General features: G+C 45.4%; 1 protein-coding gene across 4 annotated transcripts in view; it reads left to right on the top strand.

Moving 5' to 3' along the window:
• The window catches only part of BAZ1B (bromodomain adjacent to zinc finger domain 1B), a 68,156-nt gene that overhangs the window by 36,929 nt on the left and 5,963 nt on the right, over nucleotides 1-25,264 (top strand). For 3 of the 4 annotated variants that reach the window (XM_082713889.1, XM_082713891.1, XM_082713890.1), the window contains exons 8-16: nucleotides 1,653-1,791; nucleotides 2,737-2,867; nucleotides 5,401-5,506; nucleotides 6,523-6,621; nucleotides 10,586-10,763; nucleotides 13,489-13,671; nucleotides 21,249-21,396; nucleotides 22,615-22,762; nucleotides 24,446-24,558. In XM_082713889.1, coding sequence (XP_082570015.1) covers nucleotides 1,653-1,791; nucleotides 2,737-2,867; nucleotides 5,401-5,506; nucleotides 6,523-6,621; nucleotides 10,586-10,763; nucleotides 13,489-13,671; nucleotides 21,249-21,396; nucleotides 22,615-22,762; nucleotides 24,446-24,558 — 1,245 coding nt within the window. Of the gene's footprint in view, nucleotides 1-1,652; nucleotides 1,792-2,736; nucleotides 2,868-5,400; nucleotides 5,507-6,522; nucleotides 6,622-10,585; nucleotides 10,764-13,488; nucleotides 13,672-21,248; nucleotides 21,397-22,614; nucleotides 22,763-23,433; nucleotides 24,559-25,264 lie in introns of all 4 variants that reach the window. The other variant, XR_014306306.1, reaches the window with a different exon arrangement.

Raw genomic sequence — 25,264 nt, 5'->3', positions numbered from 1 at the left:
TAAACTATTTTAGTCGGTGCTGTAGTTTCCAACCGTATCAGAGATTCCAGCTTATAAAGTGAAGATGGTAAAAACCATTTAGTTGTCAAAGTTGGACCCTAGATACCTGGAAATAACTTCAGTAGCATTTTCTGAATATATAATAATTTCTTTTAAAACAGATTCTAGTTTATACTACCTAAGGCCACTGAAATGTCTTTACATTGATACAGGTACACTGTGCATCTGCATATACATACGTTTCAGTTTTAAAGACCATATATTGCATTCCAAGTAAAATAGCATGTAGATCAACTTTGTGTATATGTCACACTGCCGCTGTATGTTACCTGAAATGTAATGACTTCTCCTTGAGTTTCTGAAGTGTTCTCTGTGTGTTTTAACATAGGACAAAGGAAAGGTCATGTTATACTCTTAAATTGATACAGAGAAATAAGGGACAAAGAAAGTTAATATTTTGCCAAGGGTCAGTTCACTTTATTTGGTATCTTGTTCAGTGCTGTAACCTCTGGAACCGAGTTTGGTCTTTTGATGACTTGCCCTAGGGGGCTTTTTGTTTGTTTGTGGCCCTAAGAGAAAAGAACTTTTCCTTGATTGTGATTTGGCCATTACTGTTTGTATTTAGCTTTGTACTGATTTCTGCTGTAAGCACTGTTGCAAACATTTTGTTCCATTTAGGAGAGCAAACTTTGTTAAAGGTAGTGAGTATCCTGTTGGTTTTGAATAAATGAGATGTGTCTTAATTTTTTTTTTTTTTAAAGATTTTATTTATTTATTTGACAGAGAGAGATCACAGAGAGAGAGGAAGGGAAGCAGGTCCCCTGCTAAGCAGAGAGCCTGATGTGGGTGGGACTCGATCCCAGGACCCTGAGATCATGACCTGAGCCAAAGGCAGCGGCTTAACCCACTGAGCCACCCAGGCGCCCCTGTGTCTTAATTTTTTAAAGTAGCCTCTTTAGACTGATTATTTTCCAGATTCTCACCATAATTAATGTAGATGTTCTCTCATCTGTAGAATATCAGTATTACACATTCTGAAGTTGTAAATAGCGCTGTGTCTCAGAATTTTTTACAGTTATAGAAAAACTTAAAAGGCAAGATTACTGGGCTATTCTTGTTGTTGAGAGAAATTTCTGTCTGGATGAAATAAACCCATATAATGAATGATCAGAAATAAATTAATAAAAAGTTTCTTTTTGAGATTTTATTTATTTTAGATTGTACAAGCATGGGCAGGGACAGGGGAGAGAGAGAATCTCAAGCAGAGAGTTGGTGCAGGGCTTGATTCCACGACCTGAACTGAAACCAAGAGTCGGGTGCTTCGCCTGAGCCACCCAGGCACCCCTACACCTTTTTTCATCATTAACAGTAGTGACTTGCTGAATAACTCCCCAGAGAGTATTTGGTACGTAGCAATTGCTTTTATGCACAAGTGGTTACCTGCCTTTACTCTCCGGACTTTTTTCTTATCACCAAAGCTTCTAAGCTTAATTACAGTCAAATTCCTCAGGACTGAAATAGGTTTTATTTTGAAATAGCTGGTCTGGTTTTATTCATTCTGGTCATTTTGAGGATCAATTAATTCCATTTAAAAACTTTTAATAGAACTTATTAGGAAATAAAGTCTAGTTGATTCTTTTGATCTTTACCAGTGAAACTAGAACGCGAAGCTGAAGAAGAACGAATACGAAGGCACAAGGCAGCTGCTGAGAAGGCTTTCCAGGAGGGGATTGCCAAGGCAAAGCTAGTCATGCGTAGGACTCCTATTGGTACAGATCGAAACCATAACAGGTAACTTACTAGATTTAATTTTTGTCACCTTTTACAGTTATTATATTGTTCCTAGTTTTGAAACTCTAAAGTTCTAGAATAAATAAGGTATTCCGTTTATGGATTTTGGAAACCATCAGTCATCACACATTTATTGGATGTTTTCTATGCCACATGCTGGAGTTACACAGTTAAATAAGACACCAACCTGTTCTTTTTTTTTTTAAGATTTTATTTATTTATTTGACAGAGATCACAAGTAGGCAGAGAGGCGGGCAAGGGGAGGGGGAAGCAGGCTCCCCACCTAGCAGGGAGCCTAATAAGGGGCTCGATCCCCGGACCCTGAGATCATGACCTGAGCTGAAGGCAGAGGCTTAAAGCCAGTGAGCCACCCAGGTGCCCCAGACACAAACCTATTCTTAAAAATAAAATAAAATAAAAGACAGAAGGGGCGCCTGGGTGGCTCAGTGGGTTTAAGCCTCTGCCTTCAGCCCAGGTCATGATCTCAGGGTCCTGGGATCGAGTCCTGCATCGGACTCTCTGCTTGGTGGAAAGCCTACTTCCCCCTCTCTCTCTGCCTGCCTCTCTGCCTACTTGTGATCTCTCTCTCTCTCCCTCCGCGTCCAAAAAAAAAAGACACAACCCTGTTCTTGAAGGTACCACAAATAGGAAACCTAAATAATTATGATGGGTGAAACGTAATCCAAATAGAGGTCATTAGAAATGGTAATACATTTTACATGTGTGTATTGTGTGGAACCTGAAGTAGAAAATACTAGAAGTTATAAAAGTTACAGATACGAAGCGAACTTCAAATTTTAAAAATGTTGGTATTCTGTGCCTTTGTCAATTGTATGGGTCTGAACGTTCAGTGATGATAACTCTGTAGTCCTCTCCCCCAACAGTAAAGTCATCCCATGCTCGTGATCTGTCATTATTTTATTAACACATGGTTGTGATTTATAGGTACTGGCTCTTCTCAGATGAAGTTCCGGGATTGTTCATTGAAAAAGGCTGGGTGCATGACAGCATCGACTATCGATTCAGTCACCGCAAAGACCGTGCGGACCCTGCTGATGAAGATTACTGTCCCCGGAGTATGTGTATCTATCAGTTCTTATACCCTGCTCGAGTAGACTCATTAGTAAGGACTGTCTTTCCTTGGTCACTTTTTCTTTTTGCAAAGTTTATTTTCTCCTTAGGTAGATGTATTTGAGTGGGGTAGGAGGATATGAAATGCGTAGAAGAAGGAAGGAAACTGACATTTGGTTATGAGCTTTGTTCCGGGTGTGTGGAAAGATAATGAGCTTGAATATTGGGATATTTGGGTATTAGATTTTTTTTTTAAGATTTTATTTATTTGTTTGACACAGAGAGACCAAGAGAGGAAATTAAGCAGGGGGAGTGGGAGAGAGAGAAGCAGGCTTCCCACTGAGCAGGGAGCCCAATATGGGGCTCCATCCCAAGATCCTGGGATCGTAATCTTGAGCCAAAGGCAGGCATTTAATGACTGAGCCACCCACTCACCCCTGGGTATTAGATTTTATACAAGTAGTCTTCAAACTCTCTTCTTTGGAAGTTTCTCTGTAGGTACCTTAATGGCTGGAATTGAGGTAAAGGGCTAAGAAGACAACTTCATTATTTATTTATTCAGTATGTACGGAGCATCTCATGTGTGCCAACCAGTTTTTCATGTTTTGTGGTACCAGAAAGCAAACAAGACAGATAAGGTCCTAAATGTCATTTAATTAAAATTCTAGTGAGGGGGGAACACAGCAAATAACTAAAAATAAGTGACTGAGAAAGAGTCATAAAGGGTCACTGATGTTCTTTTTTTTGGCCTGAGTTCTGATTACACGGGGGTGTTTGATTTGTAAAATAAATAAGTATAATTTTATAAATGTATATGTATTTTTTGAGGTGCATATATACATCGAACATAGATTATGTGTAACATTTGTAACACGCATATGTTATTTCAAGAAAGAAGTTAAAAGGGGGGCTGCCTGGGTGCTTCAGTCATTACGTGTCTGCCTTCTACCCAGGTCATGAACCTGGCGTCCTGGGATTGAGCCCTGCATCGGGCTCCGTGCTCAGCAGGGAGCCTGCTTCTCTCTCCCACTCCCCCTACTTGGGTTCCCTGTGTCTCTATCTCTCTGTCAAATAAATAAAATCTGGAAAAAAAAAAATTAAAAAAAATTTTTTTTTAATTAAGAAAACCCAAGTGGTCAGGTTAGATCAGTTTTCCTCATCCTCAACATTATTGACGTTTTGGGTCAGATCTTTTTTGGTTGTTTTAAGAGTTGGGGCGGGGTAGAGGGAGAGAGGGAACGTGACGCAGGGCCTGGTCCCATGATACTGGGATCATAACTTGAGCGAAATCAAGAATTGGACGCCTAAGTGACTACGCCACGCAGACACCCCCAGGTCATTCTTCATAGGTGGGGCTGGTCCCGTGCATTGTCACACATTTAGCAGCGTCCCTGGCCTCAGTGGAATAAGTGCTAATAGTGACAATTAAATGTGTCTCCAGACATTGCCCTGTGTCCACTGGGAGGCAGCCTGGCTCCCTGTGGAGAACCACTGGGTTAAATGATCTGCAGGCTTCCTGCCAGCTCCGCTTTCTGTGACCTAATGAAGATTGCTTCTCAAGTATTAAATCGTCATGCTTCTTTCAGAAATCTTTTTTTTTTTTTAAGGTTTTATTTATTTATTTGACAGAGAGAGATTACAAGTAGGCAGTGAGGCAGGCAGAGAGAGAGAGGAGGAAGCAGGCTCCCCATAGTTGTAGCTCCCAGGAGAAGATGGGCGTTTCAGGCCGCACTCCAGGCGCATCCTAGTGGGCACTGTTGCTTCGTGTTCTCATCCTGGCAGGGCTGGTGTCTTCACAATCACGTGATCGGAAGACTAACAGGGTGATGTGTTTGTAGTGCAGGGAAGGTGTGGAGGGTTGAAGGGGAGAGGGAGGAAGCAGGGGACAGAACCACAGTGTTAGGTGAGGCCTCAGAGATTGGCTTAAGATCCATCCGTATTCATGTCCTACTGTGTGGGAGCGGACTTAGAAAAAAGTTGATTGTGTTTGACTTTTGAAGCCTCCAGGGGTAAGTTTATAGTAGTTTATGTGTTCATTTGTGCCAAACCTCACGTACAAAAAGCAAATGGATTATTTGCTTTGATATAAAGTTATTCAGTCATCCCACTCCATTCTGAGTTGTAATACTCTAAACTTCAAACTGTGCAGCTGTTCAGCTGTGTAGCCAGCAGACATCTCAAAGAATGTGCTGTGTGTAAGCTGTTTAAGAGAAGTCCGCGCCTCTCGTACACTGGATGGATTGAATAGGTGGCATCTGTGTTACTAGTTGTTGGATTGGCGCTGTGTCCTGTTTAGGTTTGAAATGCGGAATTGGGTGGCTCAGTCGTTAAGCGTCTGCCTTCGGCTCAGGTCATGATCCCGGGGTCCTGGGATGGAGCCCCGCATCAGGCTCTGCCCCTCAGTGGGAAGCCTGCTTCTCTCTCTCCCACTCCCCCTGCTTGTTTTCCTTCTCTATCAAATAATTACAAATAAAATCTTAAAAAAAAATGCGGAATTGGGTATTTACTATATTAACCTAATGTTTACTTTTTTTTTAGGTAAGAAAGCAAACCTAGGCAAAAATGCAAGCATGAGCACACATCCTGGACCAGCAGCAGAAGTGGCTGTAGAGACCACCGTACCCAAGCAAGGCCAGAATCTATGGTAACGTGAGCATTCATTGGGTTGCTCTTTCTTTTTCCTGTTAAGAAAATGTTTAATCTAGTGACACCAGTCTTAACATCTGTTAAGATCATTTTGTATGATTTTGATTTCTTAGATATGTAAACTTACTCCTTTATATGTAAACTTACTCCTTTAGAAGCAGGTTTGAGTTCTGTTTAGTTGGTTGTTTTTTTTTTTTAATAAGATTATATTCTAAGCTTTGGAATTTTATTTCCCTATTAAAATGTAAGTTTGTATATGTTCTTGGAGCAGATACAGGATTTCCGTCACTTATTTATTTATTTAAAAAGATTTTGTTTATTTATTTGACAGAGATCACAAGTAGGCAGAGAGGCAGGCAGAGACAAAGAGGAGGAAGCAGGTTCCCTCCTGAACAGAGAACCTGATATGGGGCTCGATCCCAGGACCCTGAGATCATGACCAAAGCCAAAGGCAGAGGCTTAACCCACTGAACCACCCAGGCACCCCATCTTTATTAATTGAAGAATATAAATTGTATACATAGCCATTCATTTGCTTTTATGTCCATATTCTTTTAAGCAGGGAAACAGGTTTTGAGAGGGTCCCTTTTATTTTGTGATTGCATTAACTGTTTTGCCTATGATTCCTTTTGGTTTAATGACCTTCTGTAATTTTTAGATGTAGGTTTACTCTTCTCTAAAGAGTAGAGTATGGACAAGTGTATGGACAAGTGTGTCAGTTGACTTTATAAAATTTGTCTCATATTTTAGTAGGAAACATTGGCTCTGGTATCCTAGGATAAAGTTATGGATAAAGTATGGACAAGTGTGTCAGTTGACTTTATAAAATTTGTCTCGTATTTTAGTAGGAAACATTGGCTCCGGTATCCTAGGTCTCATTGAAATGATAAATTATCTGTTCTGCTTGTGAGCAAGATTGGAATTCTGTTCTCCCAACTTCCACCAACAGTCTTAGACCCTTTCTTAGTATTTGATTATTTTTCAGAGTTACTGATTCTGTGTTGCTCCTTTTAGGTTTTTATGTGATAGTCAGAAGGAACTGGATGAGTTGCTAAATTGCCTTCACCCTCAGGGAATAAGAGAAAGTCAACTTAAAGAGAGACTCGAGAAGAGGTAAGGATTTTCATCTTGCTCTACACGGCTTCTCTTCAGCATACGTATTATAAATGTCTTAGGGGTTATTTGTGTATCCATAAAAGCAGTAAACGTAAATTTTAAAAATTATGTAACCCTTTTATGTTCTTATTGCTTGGGAGTTTCTTGACTCATGCTTATTTGGAAAAGCATATTTTAAAATTCATTTTATTTTTTTAAATTTCTATTTATTTATTTGATAAACCTATAATGTATTATTAGCCCCAGGGGTACAGGTCTGTGAATCGCCAGGTTTACACACTTCACAGCACTCACACCCTAGCACATACCTTCCCCAATGTCCATAACCCCACCACCCTATCCCTATCCTCCTCCCCCCGGCCACCCTCAGTTTGTTTTGTGACATTAAGAGTCTCTTATGGTTTGTCTCCCTCCCGATCCCATCTTGTTTCATTTATTCTTTTCCTACCCTCAAACCCCACACCTTGCATCTCTCCTTGCTCATATCAGGGAGATCATATGATAGTTGTCTTTCTTCGATTGACTTATTTCGTGGAAAAGCATATTTTTAAGCCCTGTAGATACAGTGCAGCAAGATTGTTCATTGATTCCCATGTGTCATGCACTGAACTAGACCCTCATTAGAGTTAGGCAGCCTTACAAAGGCAGTTCCACAGCATTTGTCATTCAGAAGTATTGTCAGTATTGGAAACAGCCAGAAAATGAAAACTCCCTAAATGTCCATCAGCTGATGGATAAACAAAATGTGGCACATCCAGAAATTCAGCCACCAAACGGAACAAAGTACCGACCCGTGCTATAGCTGTAACAGGGCTGAAATGAAAAAATGGACTGAATCAAAGAAGCTAATCAAAGGCCCATATCGTATGATTCTGTTTATTTATTTTTATTATTTATTTGAGAGAGAGTTTGCAGAGAGAGAGTGAGCATGAGTTGGGGGGGAGGCGCAAGGACTGAGGGAGAAGCAGGCTCCCCGCTGTGCAGGGACCCCCCCAACAGTAGGATTCCATTTATGTAAGACTTTCAGAGTAGGCACCTCCACAGGGACAGAAAGAAAGTAGAATTGCGGTTTCCAGGGGGCCGGGGGAAGGGGAGAATTGGGATCGAGGTACAGGGTTTCTTCTGGGGTGATGAAAGTTTTGGAATTAGATAGTTTCGATGGTTCCACAACATTAAAACCACTGCAAATGTATGCTTTAAAGTGGTGAGTTTAAGACTGAATTATATCTTTAGAAAGCTCCAAACAAATACTAACTACATCTAGATTTGCTGGTGTCCTTCCTGTTCTAGGCATTGCTCCTGTCACAGCCAGGGCAAGGTTTAGGCTGAGGGCCGCTTTAGTGTCTGACTGCATGCTTTCATAGTTGAATTTGGGTTTGATTGAAGGAAGAAGTAATGTATCATTCAGTCTACAGTTGCAAGTTTTCTAGACTTTTGTGAATGATAGTGGATGGGTACATGATACTAGTCCACTGCTTAATGCATAAATTAATTAAAATTGTATTCAGAATCATGGTGTCTTATTGAGAAGAACAGGTAAATTAAATTAAGAAAGACAAGGGAAAATGTCAGTATACCAGCGACAAAGTAGTATGGTTCTATGATGTACCTCCTGTTTGTTAACGTATTTGATTGTCAGGGTGAAAAACAAAACTTACACTTTGTTTGGTTTTGTTGAGCATTAAAAAAACCCCAAACACATACCTTGCTTTTCTGGGTTTGAACTTTTTTTTTTTTTTAATTATTTATTTATTTATTTGACAGAGAGAAATCACAAGTAGATGGAGAGGCAGGCAGAGAGAGAGAGGGAAGCAGGCTCTCTGCTGAGCAGAGAGCCCGATGCGGGACTCGATCCCAGGACTCTGAGATCATGACCTGAGCCGAAGGCAGCGGCTTAACCCACTGAGCCACCCAGGCGCCCGGGTTTGAACTTTCTAAAGGCTGTCAAGCATACATAATCTTGGAGAGTTAATGTTCCTTCCTTAGCATTATTTTATCATAGAGCCATCCATGTTTCATACTGTTTTGTTTTGTGTTTAATTGAAGTATAGTTAATACTCAAAATACTGGTGATTTCAGGTTTCATCCATGATTCTTAAAACCGAGTTCTGTCATTTTCCTTTCTATATACTGTTCTCGGAATTTGTATAATCTTGTGATTCTACTTTATCTATTCTCTTGCTGGTGGTTATTTGTATTTCCTTTGGGTAGCCAAAGGGATAGGATAATGTATCACAGACCAACCATTTGAAGTTCACGTTTATAAAACAGTTATATATGCTCTTTGCAAGAAAGTAAGTGATGAAGGATATAAATTGCAGGGTGTGCTCAGTTACTCATTTCAATTTAAAAAGAAGCTTTTTTTTTTTAAGATTTTATTTATTTGGGAGAGACCACAAGCTGGGTAAGGAGAAAGAAAAAAGCAGACGTGAGCAGGGTGATGGGCAGAGAGAGAAGGAGAAGCTGACTCTCTTCTGAGCAGGGAGCCCAATGTTGGGGGCTTAGGCCCATGACTCAAGGATCACGACCTGAGCTGAAAGCAGGCGCTTAACCAGCTGAGCCACCCAAGTGCCCCTCAGTAAAAAAAGAATTTAAAAACAAAATGATACCAAGCTAGTTGGAAACAGAGAAGTAAAGTTTTTTTCTATCCATTGAACATTTATAAAAATTAATCATATACTTAGCCACAAAAGCAGTCTCAACGGATTTTAAAAATAGAGAGTTTCAGGATATGGTCTCTGATCAGATTGCAATAAAATCAGAAACAAATTCCTTAAAGATGTCCGAAGAGATCTTAACTGACAGGCAGTTAAACACATTCATAGATAACGTCAAAGAAGAAAATAAAGGGAATTCTGCAAAGCAAGGGAAATCCTTTGCAAGAAAGCCAGTGGGACACAGTGAAGCAGTATTCAGAGGAAAATAATATTAAAATGCTTATTTAGGGGCGCCTGGGTGGCTCAGTGGGTTAAAGCCTCTGCCTTTAGCTCAAGACATGATCCCAGGGTCCTAGGATTGAGCCCTGCATCGGGCTGTCTGCTCAGCAGGGAGCCTGCTCCCCTTCCTCTCTCTCTCTGCCTACTTGTGATCGCTGTCTGTAAATGAAAAAAAAAAAAAAAAAAAAAAGAATGAAATGGGAGAGACGCCTGAGTGGCTTAGTCATTGAGTATCTGCCTTTGGCTTGGGTCGTGATCCCATGGTCCTGGGATCGAGCCCCTCATCAGGCTCCCCGCTCTGTGGGGAGCCTCCTTCTCCCTCTCCCACTCCCCCAGCTTGTGTTTCCTCTCTTGCGGTCTCTCTCTTTGTCAGATAAATAAATAGATCCTTAAAAAAAAAAGAAAGAATGAAATGGGAACTTAGTATACTTCCGCTGAGATGACCTTGAGCTCAAGTTTGCATTTTGTTGTAAGAAACCAGCAGTGAAGCTTATGGTCTCGCCAGAGTGTGTGGCTGGGACCTCAGCGGGTCAGTCTTTAATGTGAGAGTGAACTTGGAGGTACTTGTGTAGAATTTCAGCCGTTTGACATTTTTACTATGTTATGAGGCATTGTGGCAGGTGATTTAAAGTTGCCTCATGTCGGTAGCATTTCCTGTAGCTGACATGGGCAGATGGGTATTCTCTTTGGAGGAGCCCAGCTTCAAACCAGGCCTCAGAAGAATTTCCACAGATACCATCCTGAGAAATGCATGGTGAAAAGGTTAAAAAAAAATACACAGACCAGGAACCATGAACAAGAGCTGGGTGTTAAGCAGGACACTTCAGGTACTGGGATTATCAAATACCAAAAATAAGAAGCGTGTTTTTCAAATGAATCAAAAATAAGACAAATTTGAAAATTTGTACAAGAAACACAAAACTAGAGATCACCAAGGAGAAATGAAGATCTGAGTAAGTCTTCTAGAAATGAAACCTGTCATTCAGAGTTTTTTATTTTCCCTTCCTGCTCCCCAACTTTTCTAGGTACCAGGACATCATTCATTCTATTCATCTGGCCCGGAAGCCAAATTTGGGTCTAAAATCCTGTGATGGCAACCAGGAGCTTTTAAACTTTCTTCGTAGTGATCTCATTGAAGTTGCAACTAGGTTACAAAAGGGGGGACTTGGTTATGTGGAAGAAACATCGGAATTTGAAGCCCGGGTAAGAACATAAGCAAACACCCTTAGGAGATCTGTTACTCATGGAAACTCCATTTGGAATTATTCCCTGATACTGTTCTTGACTTCCCATATGACCCTGGAAATCATGTGTGGGTTTATTTGAAAGACCTGTGGAACCAAAAATTCTCCATGTACATTTGATACTTGTCCTTTGATATCCAGAAAAATCTAAGTGGCTTGGATCCTTTACTCAGAAAGAGCTTTTCTGGTTTTGTTTTTTTAAGATTTTATTAGTTTTTTAAAAAACTATTTATTTGAGAGCAAGTGAGCACAAGCAGGGGAGTAAGGGAAAGGGAGAGGGAGAAGCAGACTCCCCACTTGAGCAGGGAACCCAACGCAGGGCTGATCCTAGGACCCTGAGATTATGACCTGAGCCAAAGTCAGACCCTTCATCAACTGAGCCACCCAGGCACCTCTAAGATTTATTTTATTTTTTATTTTTTTAAAAGATTTTATTTATTTGAGAGATCACAAGTTGGCAGAGAGAAAGGGGGAAACAGGCTCCCCACTGAGCAGAGAGCCTGATGCGGGGCTCGATCCCAAGACCCTGGGATCTGACCTGAGTCGAAGGCAGAGGGTTTAACCCACTGAGCCACCCAGGCGCTCCTAATTTTAAATAATAAAGTCCATGTAACTCGGAGGACACTAATAATTGTGGGTCTTTTCAAATCACTCATATGCATTACACCATGTGTATTAGTCCTGTGTTTTGAGCAGTTGCATCTTTTTTCTCAATTTATAGAAGTACATTCCATTTCTTTCAGTCTTTATATCACTTTGGGGTACGTAAAATAGCCCATGGAGTTGATAGGATAAATCTTCTACTGTTAAGACTTCTGTATTTTTATTTCTTTGCTATTAGAATTAGCATATTATATGTGCATCTTGTGTATGTAGCTTTTTCTTTCTCCTTTATTTTTATTTATTTATTTTTTAAAGTAACCTCAGTGCCCATTGTGGGGCTCAGTCTCACAATCCTGAGATTTAGAGTCACGGGCTCTACAAAGTGAGCCAGCCAGGCACCTGCACTTTTTTTTTTTTTTTTTTTAACTAGTCTGGTTATGAATTCATGGTACATTTTGTAAGAAAAAGGATTTAAATATCTGTATTGGTCTGATGATTTTTTATTTTATTTTTTAAAGATTGTATTTATTTGTCAGAGAGAGAGAGCACTAGCAGGGGTAGCAGCAGGCAGAGCAGACAGGGAAAAGGAGGCTCTCTACTGAGCAGAGAGCCCCATGCGGGACTCGAGCCCAGCATCCTGGGATCATGACCTGAGCTGAAGGCACCCGCTTAACCGACTGAGCCACCCAGGTGTCCCTGTTCTAACGATCTTTTATTTTTTTTTATTTTTTTTATTTTTTTTAAAGATTTTATTTATTTATTTGACAGAGAGAAATCACAAGTACACTGAGAGGCAGGCAGAGAGAGAGAGAGAGAGAGAAGGAAGCAGGCTCCCCGCTGAGCAGAGAGCCCGATGTGGGACTCGATCCCAGGACCCTGAGATCATGACCTGAGCCGAAGGCAGCGGCTTAACCCACTGAGCCACCCAGGCGCCCCTCTAACGATCTTTTAAAGAATTATTCAACACTAAGTGTTTTTGCCAGTTTTAAATATAATACTTACCTTTTTTTTGTTGTTTATTCATTTATTTATTTAAAGATTTTGAGAGAGCGCATGAGAAGGGGGAGTGTCAGAGCGAGAAGCAGACTCTCCTCTGAGTAGGGAGCCCGATGGGGGACTCGATCCTGGGACTCCAGGATCATGATCTGAGCCAAAGGTAGTCACTTAACCAACTGAGCCACCCAGGTCCCCTAGTTTTTTGTTTATTTAGCAGATATTTACCATTTGCCTACTTAGTGTCGAACCTAGGCTCACACCCTGCTAACATTGGGTTATCATCATTCTTTGTTTCTCTTTGTAGTTAGAAAATGGTATTTTTTTTAATTGACATGTTTTGCATGACTGAGAAGGTAACGTTCTTTCAAGAGTATGACTTGGATCAAACTGATTTAGCTTCTGTCCTTATGCATAAAATAGATGTGAGGCTTAGATGACACCGAGTATGGGAAGTCGATTACCTGGCTTACAGTGTGTGAGCTATATAGTGGGTCAGTAAATGTTTATTTTCCTTCTCAGTTTTTCTTTCCCCTGAGTCTGTCGTTCACACGTAGTAAGCACTCGTTTGCTGAATGAATGGATGAGCTCCCTAACTTCCTAAGTTAAGTAGAGGGAGTTTAAGCATCCTGTGGGTCTCGTTGGGGAAATGGAAGTAGTCAGCTTCTTTTAAACCTATAAACCACCCACTGAACTGAGGACCAAGGTAAATTAATGTGGTGTGACCCATTTGGGGCCCAGATTGATTTGAATTTAGTCAAAGATGGTCTCCTTTTTTTTTCCCCTCGCAGACAGCATTCGATATTTTGAGTAAATACAGAATTTTACTACCACATGTGGGGAGGGGTTAGCTTCAGTGAAAGACCTGTACCTCCTAGGAAAACCCCCAGTGGAGTTGCTTTTGGATAAACTTTCCCAGTGATGCTGAAACTGGTGGGGAGTTGCCCCCGGACAGGCTTACGATGGACTTCCCCCACACGCACTGTCAAGTCCAGAGTAGTGCAGAGATGACCCGAGTCCCGGTGTGTGTGGGGGGGTCTCCTGTCACCTCGGCCTTTCGTTCATTCTGTTTCTGGCATTTCCCGTAGGTGATCTCGTTAGAGAAACTGAAGGATTTTGGTGAGTGTGTGATTGCCCTACAAGCCAGCGTCATAAAGAAGTTTCTCCAAGGCTTCATGGCTCCCAAGCAGAAGAGGAGAAAGCTCCAAAGTGAAGATTCAGCAAAGATGGAGGAGGTGGACGAAGAGAAGAAGCTGGCGGAGGAGGCGGAGGTACGCTGTTCGCAGAGATGGGTCTTGTGCCGGGGAGCACGGCTCTGATTCGGAAGGGGCTCTCCCGTACCTCCTTAAAGCCCCGTGTCCTGAGCTGGTGGTCATTTTCCTCACTTCTGCTCAGTGCTGTGGTTTTCACACTGGTCTGTGGAGCACCACTGGACAGGGTCTCCGAGGGCCCCGTCCCCTTCTACCGGGGCGGATGGCTTTTTAAAAGGTGGTAGCAGTTTTTAAATTGTTAAAAATGGTCGTAAAAATCACATAAGGAACAGTGTGGCATCTTAACTGTCGTTGTGTCGTGTGCTGTTACGTACATTCACAGTGTCGTGCGCCTGTCACCGCCATCCATCTCCAGAACGTTCTCATCTTCCCAGACTGAAACTGTGCCCACCAAAGACGACACTACCCGTTTTGCTGTCCCCTCAACCCCGGCAACCTGTTTTCTTTCTGGGTCTTTGGATTCAACTAACTCTGAACAGTGTCACACATCAGTGGAATCACCCTATATGTCTTTTCGTGACTGGTTGGTTTAACTTAGCCCAATGTTTGCAGAGCTCATCTCTGTTGCATTATGTGCTAGAATTTCCCTTTAGGACCGAGTAATGTTCCACTCCGTGTATATGCCTCGTTGTGTGTTCATCCCGCGGTGCACACTTGGATCCCTTCCACCTCCTGGCTGTGGTGGATACGGTGCCGGGGGCCTTGAGAGCTAGTTTGGAACCTCTAGCAGGGGATGCCGCTGTGTGCCCTTGGTTGAAGGACGAAGGATGATCCTGTTGTGTTGGAGAAGGTTGTCCTCTGGGGCAGGTGCACAGCCTCAGGAGGGCCGCGTGCTGAGGGAGGGAGGAGACTGCCCGCCAGCCCGCCGCACCAGCCAGCCGTCCTGGGGAACTGTGGGGTGACCGGTGTCGCAGCAGATGGCCCTCGCGTCCAGTAATGCTGCTGGGAGCATGGGCGGACAGCTCTCTGTTCCAGTTCTTCCTTTCAGCTCTTCTGGCTCTATACCCAGAGGTAGAGCTGCTGCATCGTGTAGTAATCCTCTTTTAGCTTCTTCGAGAACCGCCTGTTTCCGCACGGCCGCACCATTTTCAATGCCCGATGGTGGTGCACGGGGTTCTCGCTTCTCTACATTCTTGGCAGCGCCTGTCACGTTCTCTTTCTGTCTTTCTGTGATTGGAGGCTTGCTGATGGATGCGAGGTGGTAGTTGACGGTTTTGATCTGCATTTCCCTAGTAATTAGTGAGGGGCAGTGTGCATGTCGGCCGTTGTCTTTTCTGGGGAAATGTGTCTCTGAGTCGTCAGCCGTCTTTTAACTGGATTGTGTCTTTCTGTCATTGAGTTATGTAGGTTCTTCATATGTTCTGGGCATTAATCCTTTATCAGTTGTATAATTTTGCAACTATATTCTCCATCCTGTGAGCTGCCTTTTCATCCTGTGGATGCCATCCTCTGATGCACAAAATTTTCCAGTTTGGTGAATTCCACCTTACCCGTTTTCTTCTGCTGCTTCTGCTTGCACCGTTGCGTCCAGGGGACACTTGCCAATTCAGGGTCACACATCCAGTGTCTTTCCCCTCTTTTTTTCTACCTGTCTTAGAGTTTTTAGCTTTTACGTTTAAATCTTTGATCCATTTTGATTTAATATTTGTAGACTAAGTGTCTAAATTCAGTTTTTTGCATGTGGATATCCAGTTTTCTGGTTTTTAAGTTTTAAAAGTAACATGCTCGTTCTAAGTAAATCCAGTGTGAGAGGTAGGTAAGATGTGACACAATTCGCATCCTAGCTTTGCTCCCCAGGAATCTCACTCTTCATAGTTCATTGTGTTTTCTATATGTACACGGAGATTGTTTTGTTTTGTTTTAAGATTTTATTTATTTATTTGACAGACAGAGACCACAAGTAGGCAGAGAGGCAGGCAGAGGGTGGGGGGGAAGCAGGCTCTTCCCTGAGCAGAGAGCCCGATGAGGGGCTCAATCTGAGGACCCTGGGATCATGACCTGAGCCGAAGGCAGAGGCTTTAACCCACTGAGCCACCCAGGCGCGCATGAAGATAGTTCTACTGGAATTTTACAGAACAGAATCATCTGCGTCGCGTTCTGCAGTCTCTTACCCATCAATATATTCTGTGTCTCCCCCACTCAGTCCATGTAGATCTACGTTGATACCGTGTTTTCTCAGCTCCTTGATTCCTTACTGATGAACGTTATGTCTTCTCTGGTTTGTCTTTATTAGAATAAATAGCTCCATTTTTTCCTGTTTTGTCTGTTAGCTTTTTGCATCAGATTACTTTCAAAGAAAAGCTTATGAAACCACTGCGTTAAGGGAGAGGTCCCAGCCGTTATCCCATAGAACCCTTTCCTTTGTGTGTGAATTCTCTCTCCCCCTTCCTATTTCCATCGTGTCGCACCCAGCGGGTAAAGGCTTGTCTTGGGCAGTCCTGAGGTGAGTCCAGAGGTTGTAGTGACGGGGAGAAGCCAGGAGTCCTTGCCCTCCAAGAGTCCTGTCGGAGGGGGAGGGATGATTGTGGTGGAGTGACAGGTCCTGGCGAGAAAGCGCAGGACTCCGCCTACCTGTGAGGGACCCTGGGGCAGGGGAGGGAGGGGCAGATGTGTCAGCCGAGGTTTGGAGAATAAGCAGGAGTTAATCCAGTCATGGAAGGGGCCACAGGCCTGGTTGGATTGAACTGAAATTGGCTTTCTCCTCGCTGATGGCTGCTCCTTGTCCTGCCCTCGGCGTTTACACAGAGTAAGTGCACCCTCGGAAGCGCCGGAAGCGCCGCAGATCTGTGTACACTGTTCTCTTCTTCCCTTTCTTCCCAAGGCCAAGGTGATGCGTGATGATGGAAGGAGAGTCCTGGGGTGGGGGAGGTGAGGAGCAGAGAGCGAGTATTCAGTTCGAGCGAGGTCTGTAGTTCCAGGCATAGACCCAGAGACTGGACATGCGTCCGCACCTTCCTGGGACTGGGTTCTCACTGCCGTGTGCTCCGTTTAATGGCTGCGTGTAGCGTGTGGGTCACCTCCCAGTGGAGTCCGAGGCAGTGGTGTATCGTCTCCTCTGCTCAGTCTCTTCTCGTCAGGCATCAGTTTTAGCCTCGCCAAGTACTCCATGGGCTTTTTTGTTAACTGCCGGAAGAGTCTCTTTCATGATGTGATCTTTCCTTGGCATTTCTTTACCAGTAACATTTTCTTCTCTTGGGAAGTAGTAGCTACAGATTCTCACGTTCTTCTTTAGTACTTTCTGCCATAGCAGAGTAACCTCTTTTTAGCCTGTCAAGGAGACGTGATTCTTAGTACAATTGGGAGGAAAATCTGAGCACTGCGCGGTTGAACCTTGGGGCCAGGCACATAGTACACAAACGGAGAGCGTGGATGAGTTTCTTAGTAGGTTGCCTACTAAGTAGTTCAGCAAAGTTCTCCATTCAAGTGGCGTTATGCCCTGCCTGCAGTTCCCGACCAAAGGTCGGCGTTGCCACCGCTCAGAAATTTTCCGCTGTCTGTTGCTTTGGAGGTTTCTGCGTAGCCCCGGCCAGCGTGTTTCGTCTGGAAGCAGGTGGTTGCGTGAGTCAGTTAGTATCAGTCTTTAGTATGGGTTTCAGTTTCCTTACTTCAAGAAGTAGATTGTTTCTTGAATCCCCTTTTGTAATAGTCCAGATGATTTCAAATATTTCATGTTTGTTTCTTTCTTTTTGCATTAAGTGGGAGAGACCTTGTATAATTTGGTAAAATCCTGGGTTCTTTTAGGCTGTCTGTCTACTTGGGGTGCATTTGTCCTGACAGCCCGATTATCTGTTCATTTTAAATGTTGTTTTGTGGAAGAATATGGTCGGAAGCCTTGTCCTGTCCTTTCAAATGGGATATTGGCTTTTTCCTGTTAGTAAAGGGATTCATGGTGACTTTGCATACAAGGCGGCTTCCCTTTCATTTTGTCGTCCCCACTTCTACCTAGGAACCACCTTTACTTAACATGCTGGAGCATTTGAATTTTTCTTCAGGATAATGTGTTTAGCCATCCAGGAGCATCATCAGACACAGGATTTTACTGGATGCCCCCAGTGTTGAGGGTCAAAACTTAGTTGCCACTGTTCATCTGTTCTAAAAGCTGTGTCTTAAAAAAACAAACAAACAAAAAAACCAGTGTCTTTGAATATGGTGTGGGTTTTGTTTGTTTTGGTGGGATTTTTGTTTTAATGTGCTAGCCTGTTTGGAATTTTTTTCCAATGATGGGAAACCAGGATGGTCTTTGAAATCTTGAGTGCCCAATGTTTTACCCTCAGAATGAGAGGTTGTTTGGAATCTAGGCTGGTCTGGGTGGGTAACTTGGTGGTTTAACCGAACGCTAGTGATTATCCAGTGTCTGTAACGTCAGGAGCATTGCTGTCGTGGGGATGTGAAAGAGACCTGGTCCCAGATTGCTGCGAGACCTTGGGCGGAATTAATAAATGAAAGTTATACACATGTGCACAGATATTCTTAGCAGTGTGGTTTATGATAGCCAGAAAATGGAAACAACCAAGATTCTATCACCCGATGAATGGATAAACAGAATGTGACTGATCCATACGGTGGAAGAATGTCCAGCACTGAAAATGGAGTAAAGTACTCATAAATAAAGTACTGGTACACGCTGCTCGTGTGCCCTAGAAAGATTATGCTTCAAGAAGGCAGTCGCAAAAAGCCACACGTTATATGAAAGGTCCAGAAGTAGAAAATATCCAGACCAAAAGTAGATGAGTGGTTGTTTAAGGCTGGGGAAGTGGTAGGCTGGGGTGGAGAATCGGGAGTGACTGCTAGTGGGGGCGCAGGTTTTCTTTTTGGGGTGATGAAAGTGTTTGAATTAAGGTGATGTTGATAGTTGTATAGCTCTGCAGATACATGTAAAACCATGGCTTTTCTTTACAAGGTGAACTTGTTAACATAGAAACTATATATGCATTAAAATGAGATTAAATAACTTCCTTCTAAGACCTTTCAGGGTTTTTAAAAAAGATTTATTTGATAGAGAGTGTGAGTGTAGGAGGGCCGAGGGGGAGAGTCTCCGGCAGACCCTGCGTTGAGCCTGACCTGGGCTCAGTCCCACGGCCTACGTGGTGGCCTGGGCTGAAGCGGGGAGTTGGGCGCTCTGCCTTCTGAGCCGCCGGGTGCTGGTGGTGGTTTGCTTGGGTTTTCATGAGGCTGGTTGCCCTACTGAGGGCGCAGATCTTAACGTTCGTAGGAAGTAAGTAAAAGGCAATACTCTCTGCTGTAGGACTTTCTCCTATGTGTGTGCATCTGAGAGTCCACTAGAGGACAGCAAAGCCCATTTTAGCCGTGTGTGTTCTGCCTGTTCCAAGTAGGCACTCTGTGTAGGGACTGGACTTAAAATTCCTAAATCCACGTTCCATCGGAGGCATATGGGTTGTTCGCACAGTAAGAGGACCTGGGTGGTGGCATATGTCGGCTCTCCAGTGCCCTGAGGCCAGCTGCGGTGTGGACCTCACAGTTGGGGGCAGAAGGCAGTTGCGCTGTGTTTTGAGGGCAGGTGTTGAACTAGCTGCACTGGGGGTTGAGGAATGGGCCAGATTGTACTAGAGTTGTAGCAGCCTCTCATTTTTGTTGTGTTTATGTTACGTATTCTCGTTGTTTAGGAGTTTATGCACACAGGGCTCTCTGTGGTTCTCTGTTTCCAGAAGAAAGAGAAGGGGCAGCCTTTGTTCCCGTCTGTCAACCCTCCCACCACGGCTTCAGAAGTAGCTCAGTGTCCCTTGGCAGCTCAGTTTTACAGCCGATGGCCTTCAGCATAACTAGCCCTTCCTGTAGGAGGAAGACTGACTTCAAATAGACGCCTTTGCCTGGCGTGGGGCAGGGCAGTGCAGCATGGGGTGGTCAGCTAGCTAGAGCTAGTCCAGTTGCCCGAGCAGTGCACTGCGCCCTGGACTTCACTGCACGCACAACCAGGTTAAGGCATATGGCCCCCACAGAGTGGATGATGGTAGAATGACCTCATCTCTCAGCCTCTGCTGTAGGGAGGGCCTGAGCCTTACCTTTTGCCCATCTCTGTGGTGGTTTCTTTTACTTTCTTTCTTTTGTTTAAGGATTTTATTTGTCAGAGGGAGAGAGGGACAGAGTAGAAGCAAGGGCAGCAGCAGGCAGAGAGAGAAGCAGGCTCTCTGCTGAGCAGGGAGCCAGATGTGGGGCTCCATCCCAGGACCCTGGGATCGTGACCCAAGCTGAAGGCGGATGCTGAACTGGCTCCCAGGCACCCCCTCTGTGGTGGTTTCCGCCTGTGGAGGCATTTGTCTGTGCAGATGCTTACCTGATCATTTAGGCAAGAAATATTTTGAACACCTAAAAAAAACACCTTTTGACTAAAGAAACGGTAATAGAAGTAAGTGAATTATCCTAAAATGACATTTCTGTTTTTCCTTAGAATGTCTATTTTATATAGAAGTGAGGGTTGTGGGGCGCCTGGGTGGCTCAATGGTTTGGGCTGCTGCCTTCGGCTCGGGTCATGATCTCAGGGTCCTGGGATCGAGCCCCGCATCGGGCTCTCTGCTCCGCAGGAAGCCTGCTTCCCTATTTCTCTCTCTCTCTCTCTCTCTGCCTGCCTCTCTGCCTACTTGTGATCTCTGTCTGTCAAATAAATAAATAAAATCTTTAAAAAAAAAAAAAAAGAAAGAAGTGAGGGTTGTGTTTTATCATTGAAATTCCTGATATTTTTCTGCGTCCCAGCTGTGTTTTCCCTGGGTCATTCTGAATTAATTTGCATTTTCTCACGATGGGAGGAGGCAGTGTCTGTTATGCTGAGAGTAACTGCCCAGAAAGAAGTCAGCCTAAGCCCTGGCCCTCTGAAAGTTTCACTTAGTTAGAAGTTGGTGATAAAGTCAAGAGGAATGCTGTGTATCAGTACTTAATATTTTTTTTTTAAGATTTTATTTATTTATTTATTTGAGAGATATAGACAGTGAGAGAGAGCATGAGCGAGGAGAAGGTCAGAGGGAGAAGCAGACTCCCCGTGGAGCTGGGAGCCCGATGTGGGATTCGATCCTGGGACTCCGGGATCATGACCTGAGCCGAAGGCAGTCGTCTAACCAACTGAGCCACCCAGGCATCCCAGTACTTAATACTTTTAAGTGTTGTTGAATGCTTTGTAGATGGTATTTACTGTAATGTCCAGGCCCTGTGATCCGGGATTGTGGCACGTACTGCAGAGACCCGTCATCTTTTTAGCCAGAGTTGTGTTAGTTCAGGACAGGGTTCCCTTCCCTAAGTGTTCCCGCTTTTAAATGGTACTGAATCTTTAAGGGGATTTCATTGGGACAGACGGGTCTCTCATCACCCCTCACCCCTGCCTTCATTCTTTGTGTAACCTTTGGCAAGTTTTCTCACTCCTACGAGCCTTGATTTTTGCTGTAAAATAAATGCGTGAGGGGCGGAGAGGCTCTCGGAGGGGAACGCACTCCGGAACGCACTCCGCATTCTCTCGCCTCTTCCCCTGCTCTAGCGCTCAGTGCTTGCTGTGCCAATACAGTGTGAAAAATCTGTGTGTCATGTCCTTGAGGTCATTGTAGTAACGCTGACCTGGTTTGGGCTCTGTTCAGGTCGCATCTGCTCTGGAAAAGTGGAAGACGGCGATCCGTGAGGCTCAGACTTTCTCCCGGATGCACGTGCTGCTTGGGATGCTGGACGCCTGCATTAAGTGGGACATGTCCGCAGAGAATGCTCGGTGCAAGGTTTGTCGAAAGAAAGGTATGTTGAGATCAGTGTGGCTTACCTGAGTGCAGTAGGCACTAGAATTTCCATTCCAAAGGTATTTCTCCCCGAAGAATTAAGGGCACCTAACTTAGAAGTACAGTGGGACAGATTGACCCTCTTCCGGAGGTCTGTAAAATGCTCTTTTACATGAAGTAAATCAAAGCAAGCGCTTTGTTCCTTAAGTTTGGGGGTAAGAGCAGTTTATCTCTCCAATCTTTAAATTTTCTGCAGGGGACAAATCAACCTAAAATTTTAAATCTCTTTTCTCATCTCCTGGAGTTTGTAGTCATTCGTGAAGTAAGCCGTGTGCCAGCAGAGGGCAGTATTTCCACACTCCCGCGGGGCCCACACTCCCAGAGCAGGGCATTAGGGACTCTTTAATGGTCCCAGCTTTTAGAACCCGTGTGAAAGGAACTTCATGACTAATAGCCCTCGAGCTATTGACTCCTCAGTGGCTAACGTTATTTTGTGAGGTAGGTTAGGGCTTAATTCGCAAGGATAGAAAAACCTGTGAAGAACCTGTTCATTGCTCTGAACGCTGTTCTAGAGCGAAGGCTGGGGAGGGGGGGTGACCGTGTCGTGTCCGTTCCATGCCTTTTGGGCACCAGGTGCTCTAAGAGAAACCGTGTCAGATGGGAGGTGGGAAGCGCCGGGCTGGAGGAAGAGGACAGGCAGTAAATGTAATCCTTCACGGGGCTCATTTCCTAGCAGGAGGTGAGCAGGGACCGTTCTTGCCGTGACTTGGCTTTTGCTGCTGCTTCATAAATGTTTTAACTGTCCTCTCCGAAGCCAAGCTGGATTTGGGGATATAAGTCAGAAGGCCTGAGTTTAAATTACCAGTAGCCTCGTTTATGCTACATTTCTTTCTTTCTTTCTTTTTTAATTTTATTTGTATATGTGAGAGAGAGCACGAGCAGGGGTAGGGAGAACAGACTCCTTGCTGCTGAGCAGGGAGCCTGACACGGGGCTCGATCCCAGCACCCTGAGATCATCACCCGAGCCAAAGGTAGACGCTCAACCAGCTGAGCCACCGGCATCCCTGTGCTACACTTCTTTTCAGAAGTGACTGCATTAGGAAAAAAATGTAATAATACTCTGCTGGACTGTTTGCTCCCCCATGGTGCTAATGGAGGGCGAGTGGCTCTTCGTTCCAGCTGGCTGACCGCCGCCGTGCTCCCAGCAGTGCCGCCACACAGGTTTCTCCCCTTGCAGGTGAGGACGACAAGCTGATCTTGTGCGATGAATGTAATAAAGCCTTCCACCTGTTCTGTCTGAGGCCCGCCCTCTACGAGGTCCCAGACGGCGAGTGGCAGTGCCCTGCTTGCCAGCCTGCGACCGCCAGGCGCAACTCCCGCGGCAGGTGAGAATTTCTTCTCTCGGAAAACAAGTCAGTGAAATGGCCGCTCACAGTTAAGCTGTAGTTACTCAAACAGAATGATTCTAAGGAGTTTAAGTTCATCTTTTGCACACGGAGCCTGATCATTGGAATTCCTACGGTAGGAGCTCACAGGGCTCTGATTTCATTTCAGCTCGATGTTGACATTCCTGGTTTTCGCTACCAGACGTGAGCTGTATCTCGGCTTCATACCTTCTCAGATAACATCTCTCTCCCGTTGCCTTACGCTTCTACTTTGCCCCCTTCGCCATGACTTCTGCAGTCACCCCCTGCTCAGAGTCCTGGAACTCATGACCTTCCTTACCTATGCCTGTTGTTTCCCCTTCTTTATCATGGTTAGAACTCTGGGGTCGGCTTGCACATCTTCCTCTCCCTCGGCCTCCGTGCTCTGTTGACGCCGGTTCCGTGTCCAGACGTCTCAGGAGTCCGTCTCCTGCGGCCCACTCTCCGTGGTCCCTGCTGTCGGTCGCCCGCCTCCATCTCTCCTCCGGGCTCCTTCGGAGGCGTCTCAGCTCCTTACCTCAGTGCTTGCCCCTTCCTGTTCGTCCAGCTGTGGTAGGGGCACCAGAACGGTTTAGGCATAAAGATAAGCTCATGTCACTATCCTGAAATTTAAGTCTTTCCATCGCCTCTAGAATCAAGTCCAAACTGCCTGGCCTCGTTTTGGAGACTTACACAATTCCGGTCTCCGTTTTCGTGAGCCCCTCGCCGCTGCCGTGTGCTGTCTGCCCGCCCTCCCCCACGTATCCTTGCCTGCTGGGCTTGCCTCCTGCCTGGGGGTGGTCCCTCTCCCTGGAGCTGAGGCACCGGCCTGGGGCCTGCCTAAAATGGGCCTGCTTTTGTGAAAGGTTTTTAAATTCTTAGGGTTGATTCTTTCTCTGTTCCAGCCAAGCGTCCATCTCAGTCTTTCTGTGTGTCTTGCCTGGCATGGGACCGTCTCCCCACGAGGGTGTTAGTGTCCTGAGGGCAGGGGCCGTGCTTTGGTCTTCATCCTCATCCCAGTGAGGCCTCGTAAAGATGCCCGAGCCTTGCCGAGTTAGTACCGATGTTCCCACGCTGCGGTTGGAGGTGGTGAAAGGGCAGCTCGTAGGCGCTCTGGCGGGTCTCCGAGGGGGCAGCACTGTGTGACCATGACCCCGCCTCTCAGCGCTCCCCGGTTCCTCTCGTCCCCCCGAGCAGCACTTGGAGCCAAGTAAGGCGCACTGCCCTGAGATGGCGGGGCTCTGCACCAGCTGTTCTGAGCCGGGATTACCACGGCTTTGCTGTGACGGCCGTCCGCAAGCTGTTCCGCTCCTGGAGGGAGGCCATCAAGGTGGCGGAACACCTGTCCGGGCTGTTGATCCTTTCGGTCCGCCCAGAGTTGGGAGCAGCTTTTAATAGCTGAAATGTCACATTATCCGGGTGATTTTGTGAGACAAAAGGAATAGGTTTTGTATCGGTTGATGTGAGGAGAGCCTGGCGGGGGAGGCCTGCTGCTGACGCTCGGGCGCTCGTGCCGGCGCCCGTGTCCTCGCCTCGGGTCCGGTTCCCTCCCCTCGCCATCAGCTCTGCCCGGTCTGTGACGAGGGTTCCCCGTGGGACTGCGTCCTTTCTTAGGACCACTTGGGCCTGGAACCACGTTCCCTATCTGTGTTTCCCTCCCTCCAGGAATTACACGGAAGAGTCCGCCTCTGAGGACAGCGAAGATGAGGACAGCGCTGACGAGGAGGAGGAGGAGGAGGAAGAGGAGGAGGCGGACTACGAGGTGGCCGGGCTGCGATGTAAGGGTCCCGTTCGCCTTCAGGGTTTTCCGGGCTGGCTTGGGAGGCCCGGGTTGGCAGTAGCCGCCCACCCAGCTCTGCCGTCGGGCCGTCTGCTCTCTCTCACGTGTCGTGGCTGTGGGGAGACTCCGCTGCTGTGGTTTTAGAGGGATTTTTAAGGTGCCACGGAACCACCTTCCTGGTGGGAGGTTGGATGGCTTGGTCTTAAGAACATTTCGGGCCGAGGGGCACCTGGGTGGCTCAGTGGGTTAAGCCGCTGCCTTCGGCTCGGGTCATGGTCTCAGGGTGCTGGGATCAAGCCCCGCATCGGGCTCTCTGCTCCGCAGGGAACCTGTTTCCTCCTCTCTCTCTGCCTGCCTCTCTGCCTACTTGTGATCTCTCTCTGTCAAATAAATAAATAAAATCTTTAAAAAAAAAAGAACATTCGGGCCGAGATTTAGTGGAATTCAGAGCCCCAAATGTGCTTATGTACAGTCTGCTGGGGCAGGCCGCTCAGGGGGTGGGGACAGTGGGGACTGGGGGTAGGGAAGGCCTAGGCCTGCGGGCCTCTCCTAACAGCGGGTTTGGCCTCTGCTGCAGCGCTGCTTTCAGAGAAGTGATCTTTCCTCTTTGTCATCGTGTGCAGGGGCCTAGCTTGGCTAGTTTGGAAAGAGAAGACTAGTTTTTTCATGGCTTCAGGTGGTTGGTAGGAAGGTTCAGATCCTGT

The sequence above is a fragment of the Mustela nivalis genome, assembly GCF_964662115.1.
Source record: "Mustela nivalis genome assembly, chromosome: 19".
Taxonomy (NCBI): domain Eukaryota; kingdom Metazoa; phylum Chordata; class Mammalia; order Carnivora; family Mustelidae; genus Mustela; species Mustela nivalis.
Note: the sequence above shows the minus strand (reverse complement) of the source record. Positions and strands in the feature narration are given on the sequence as shown.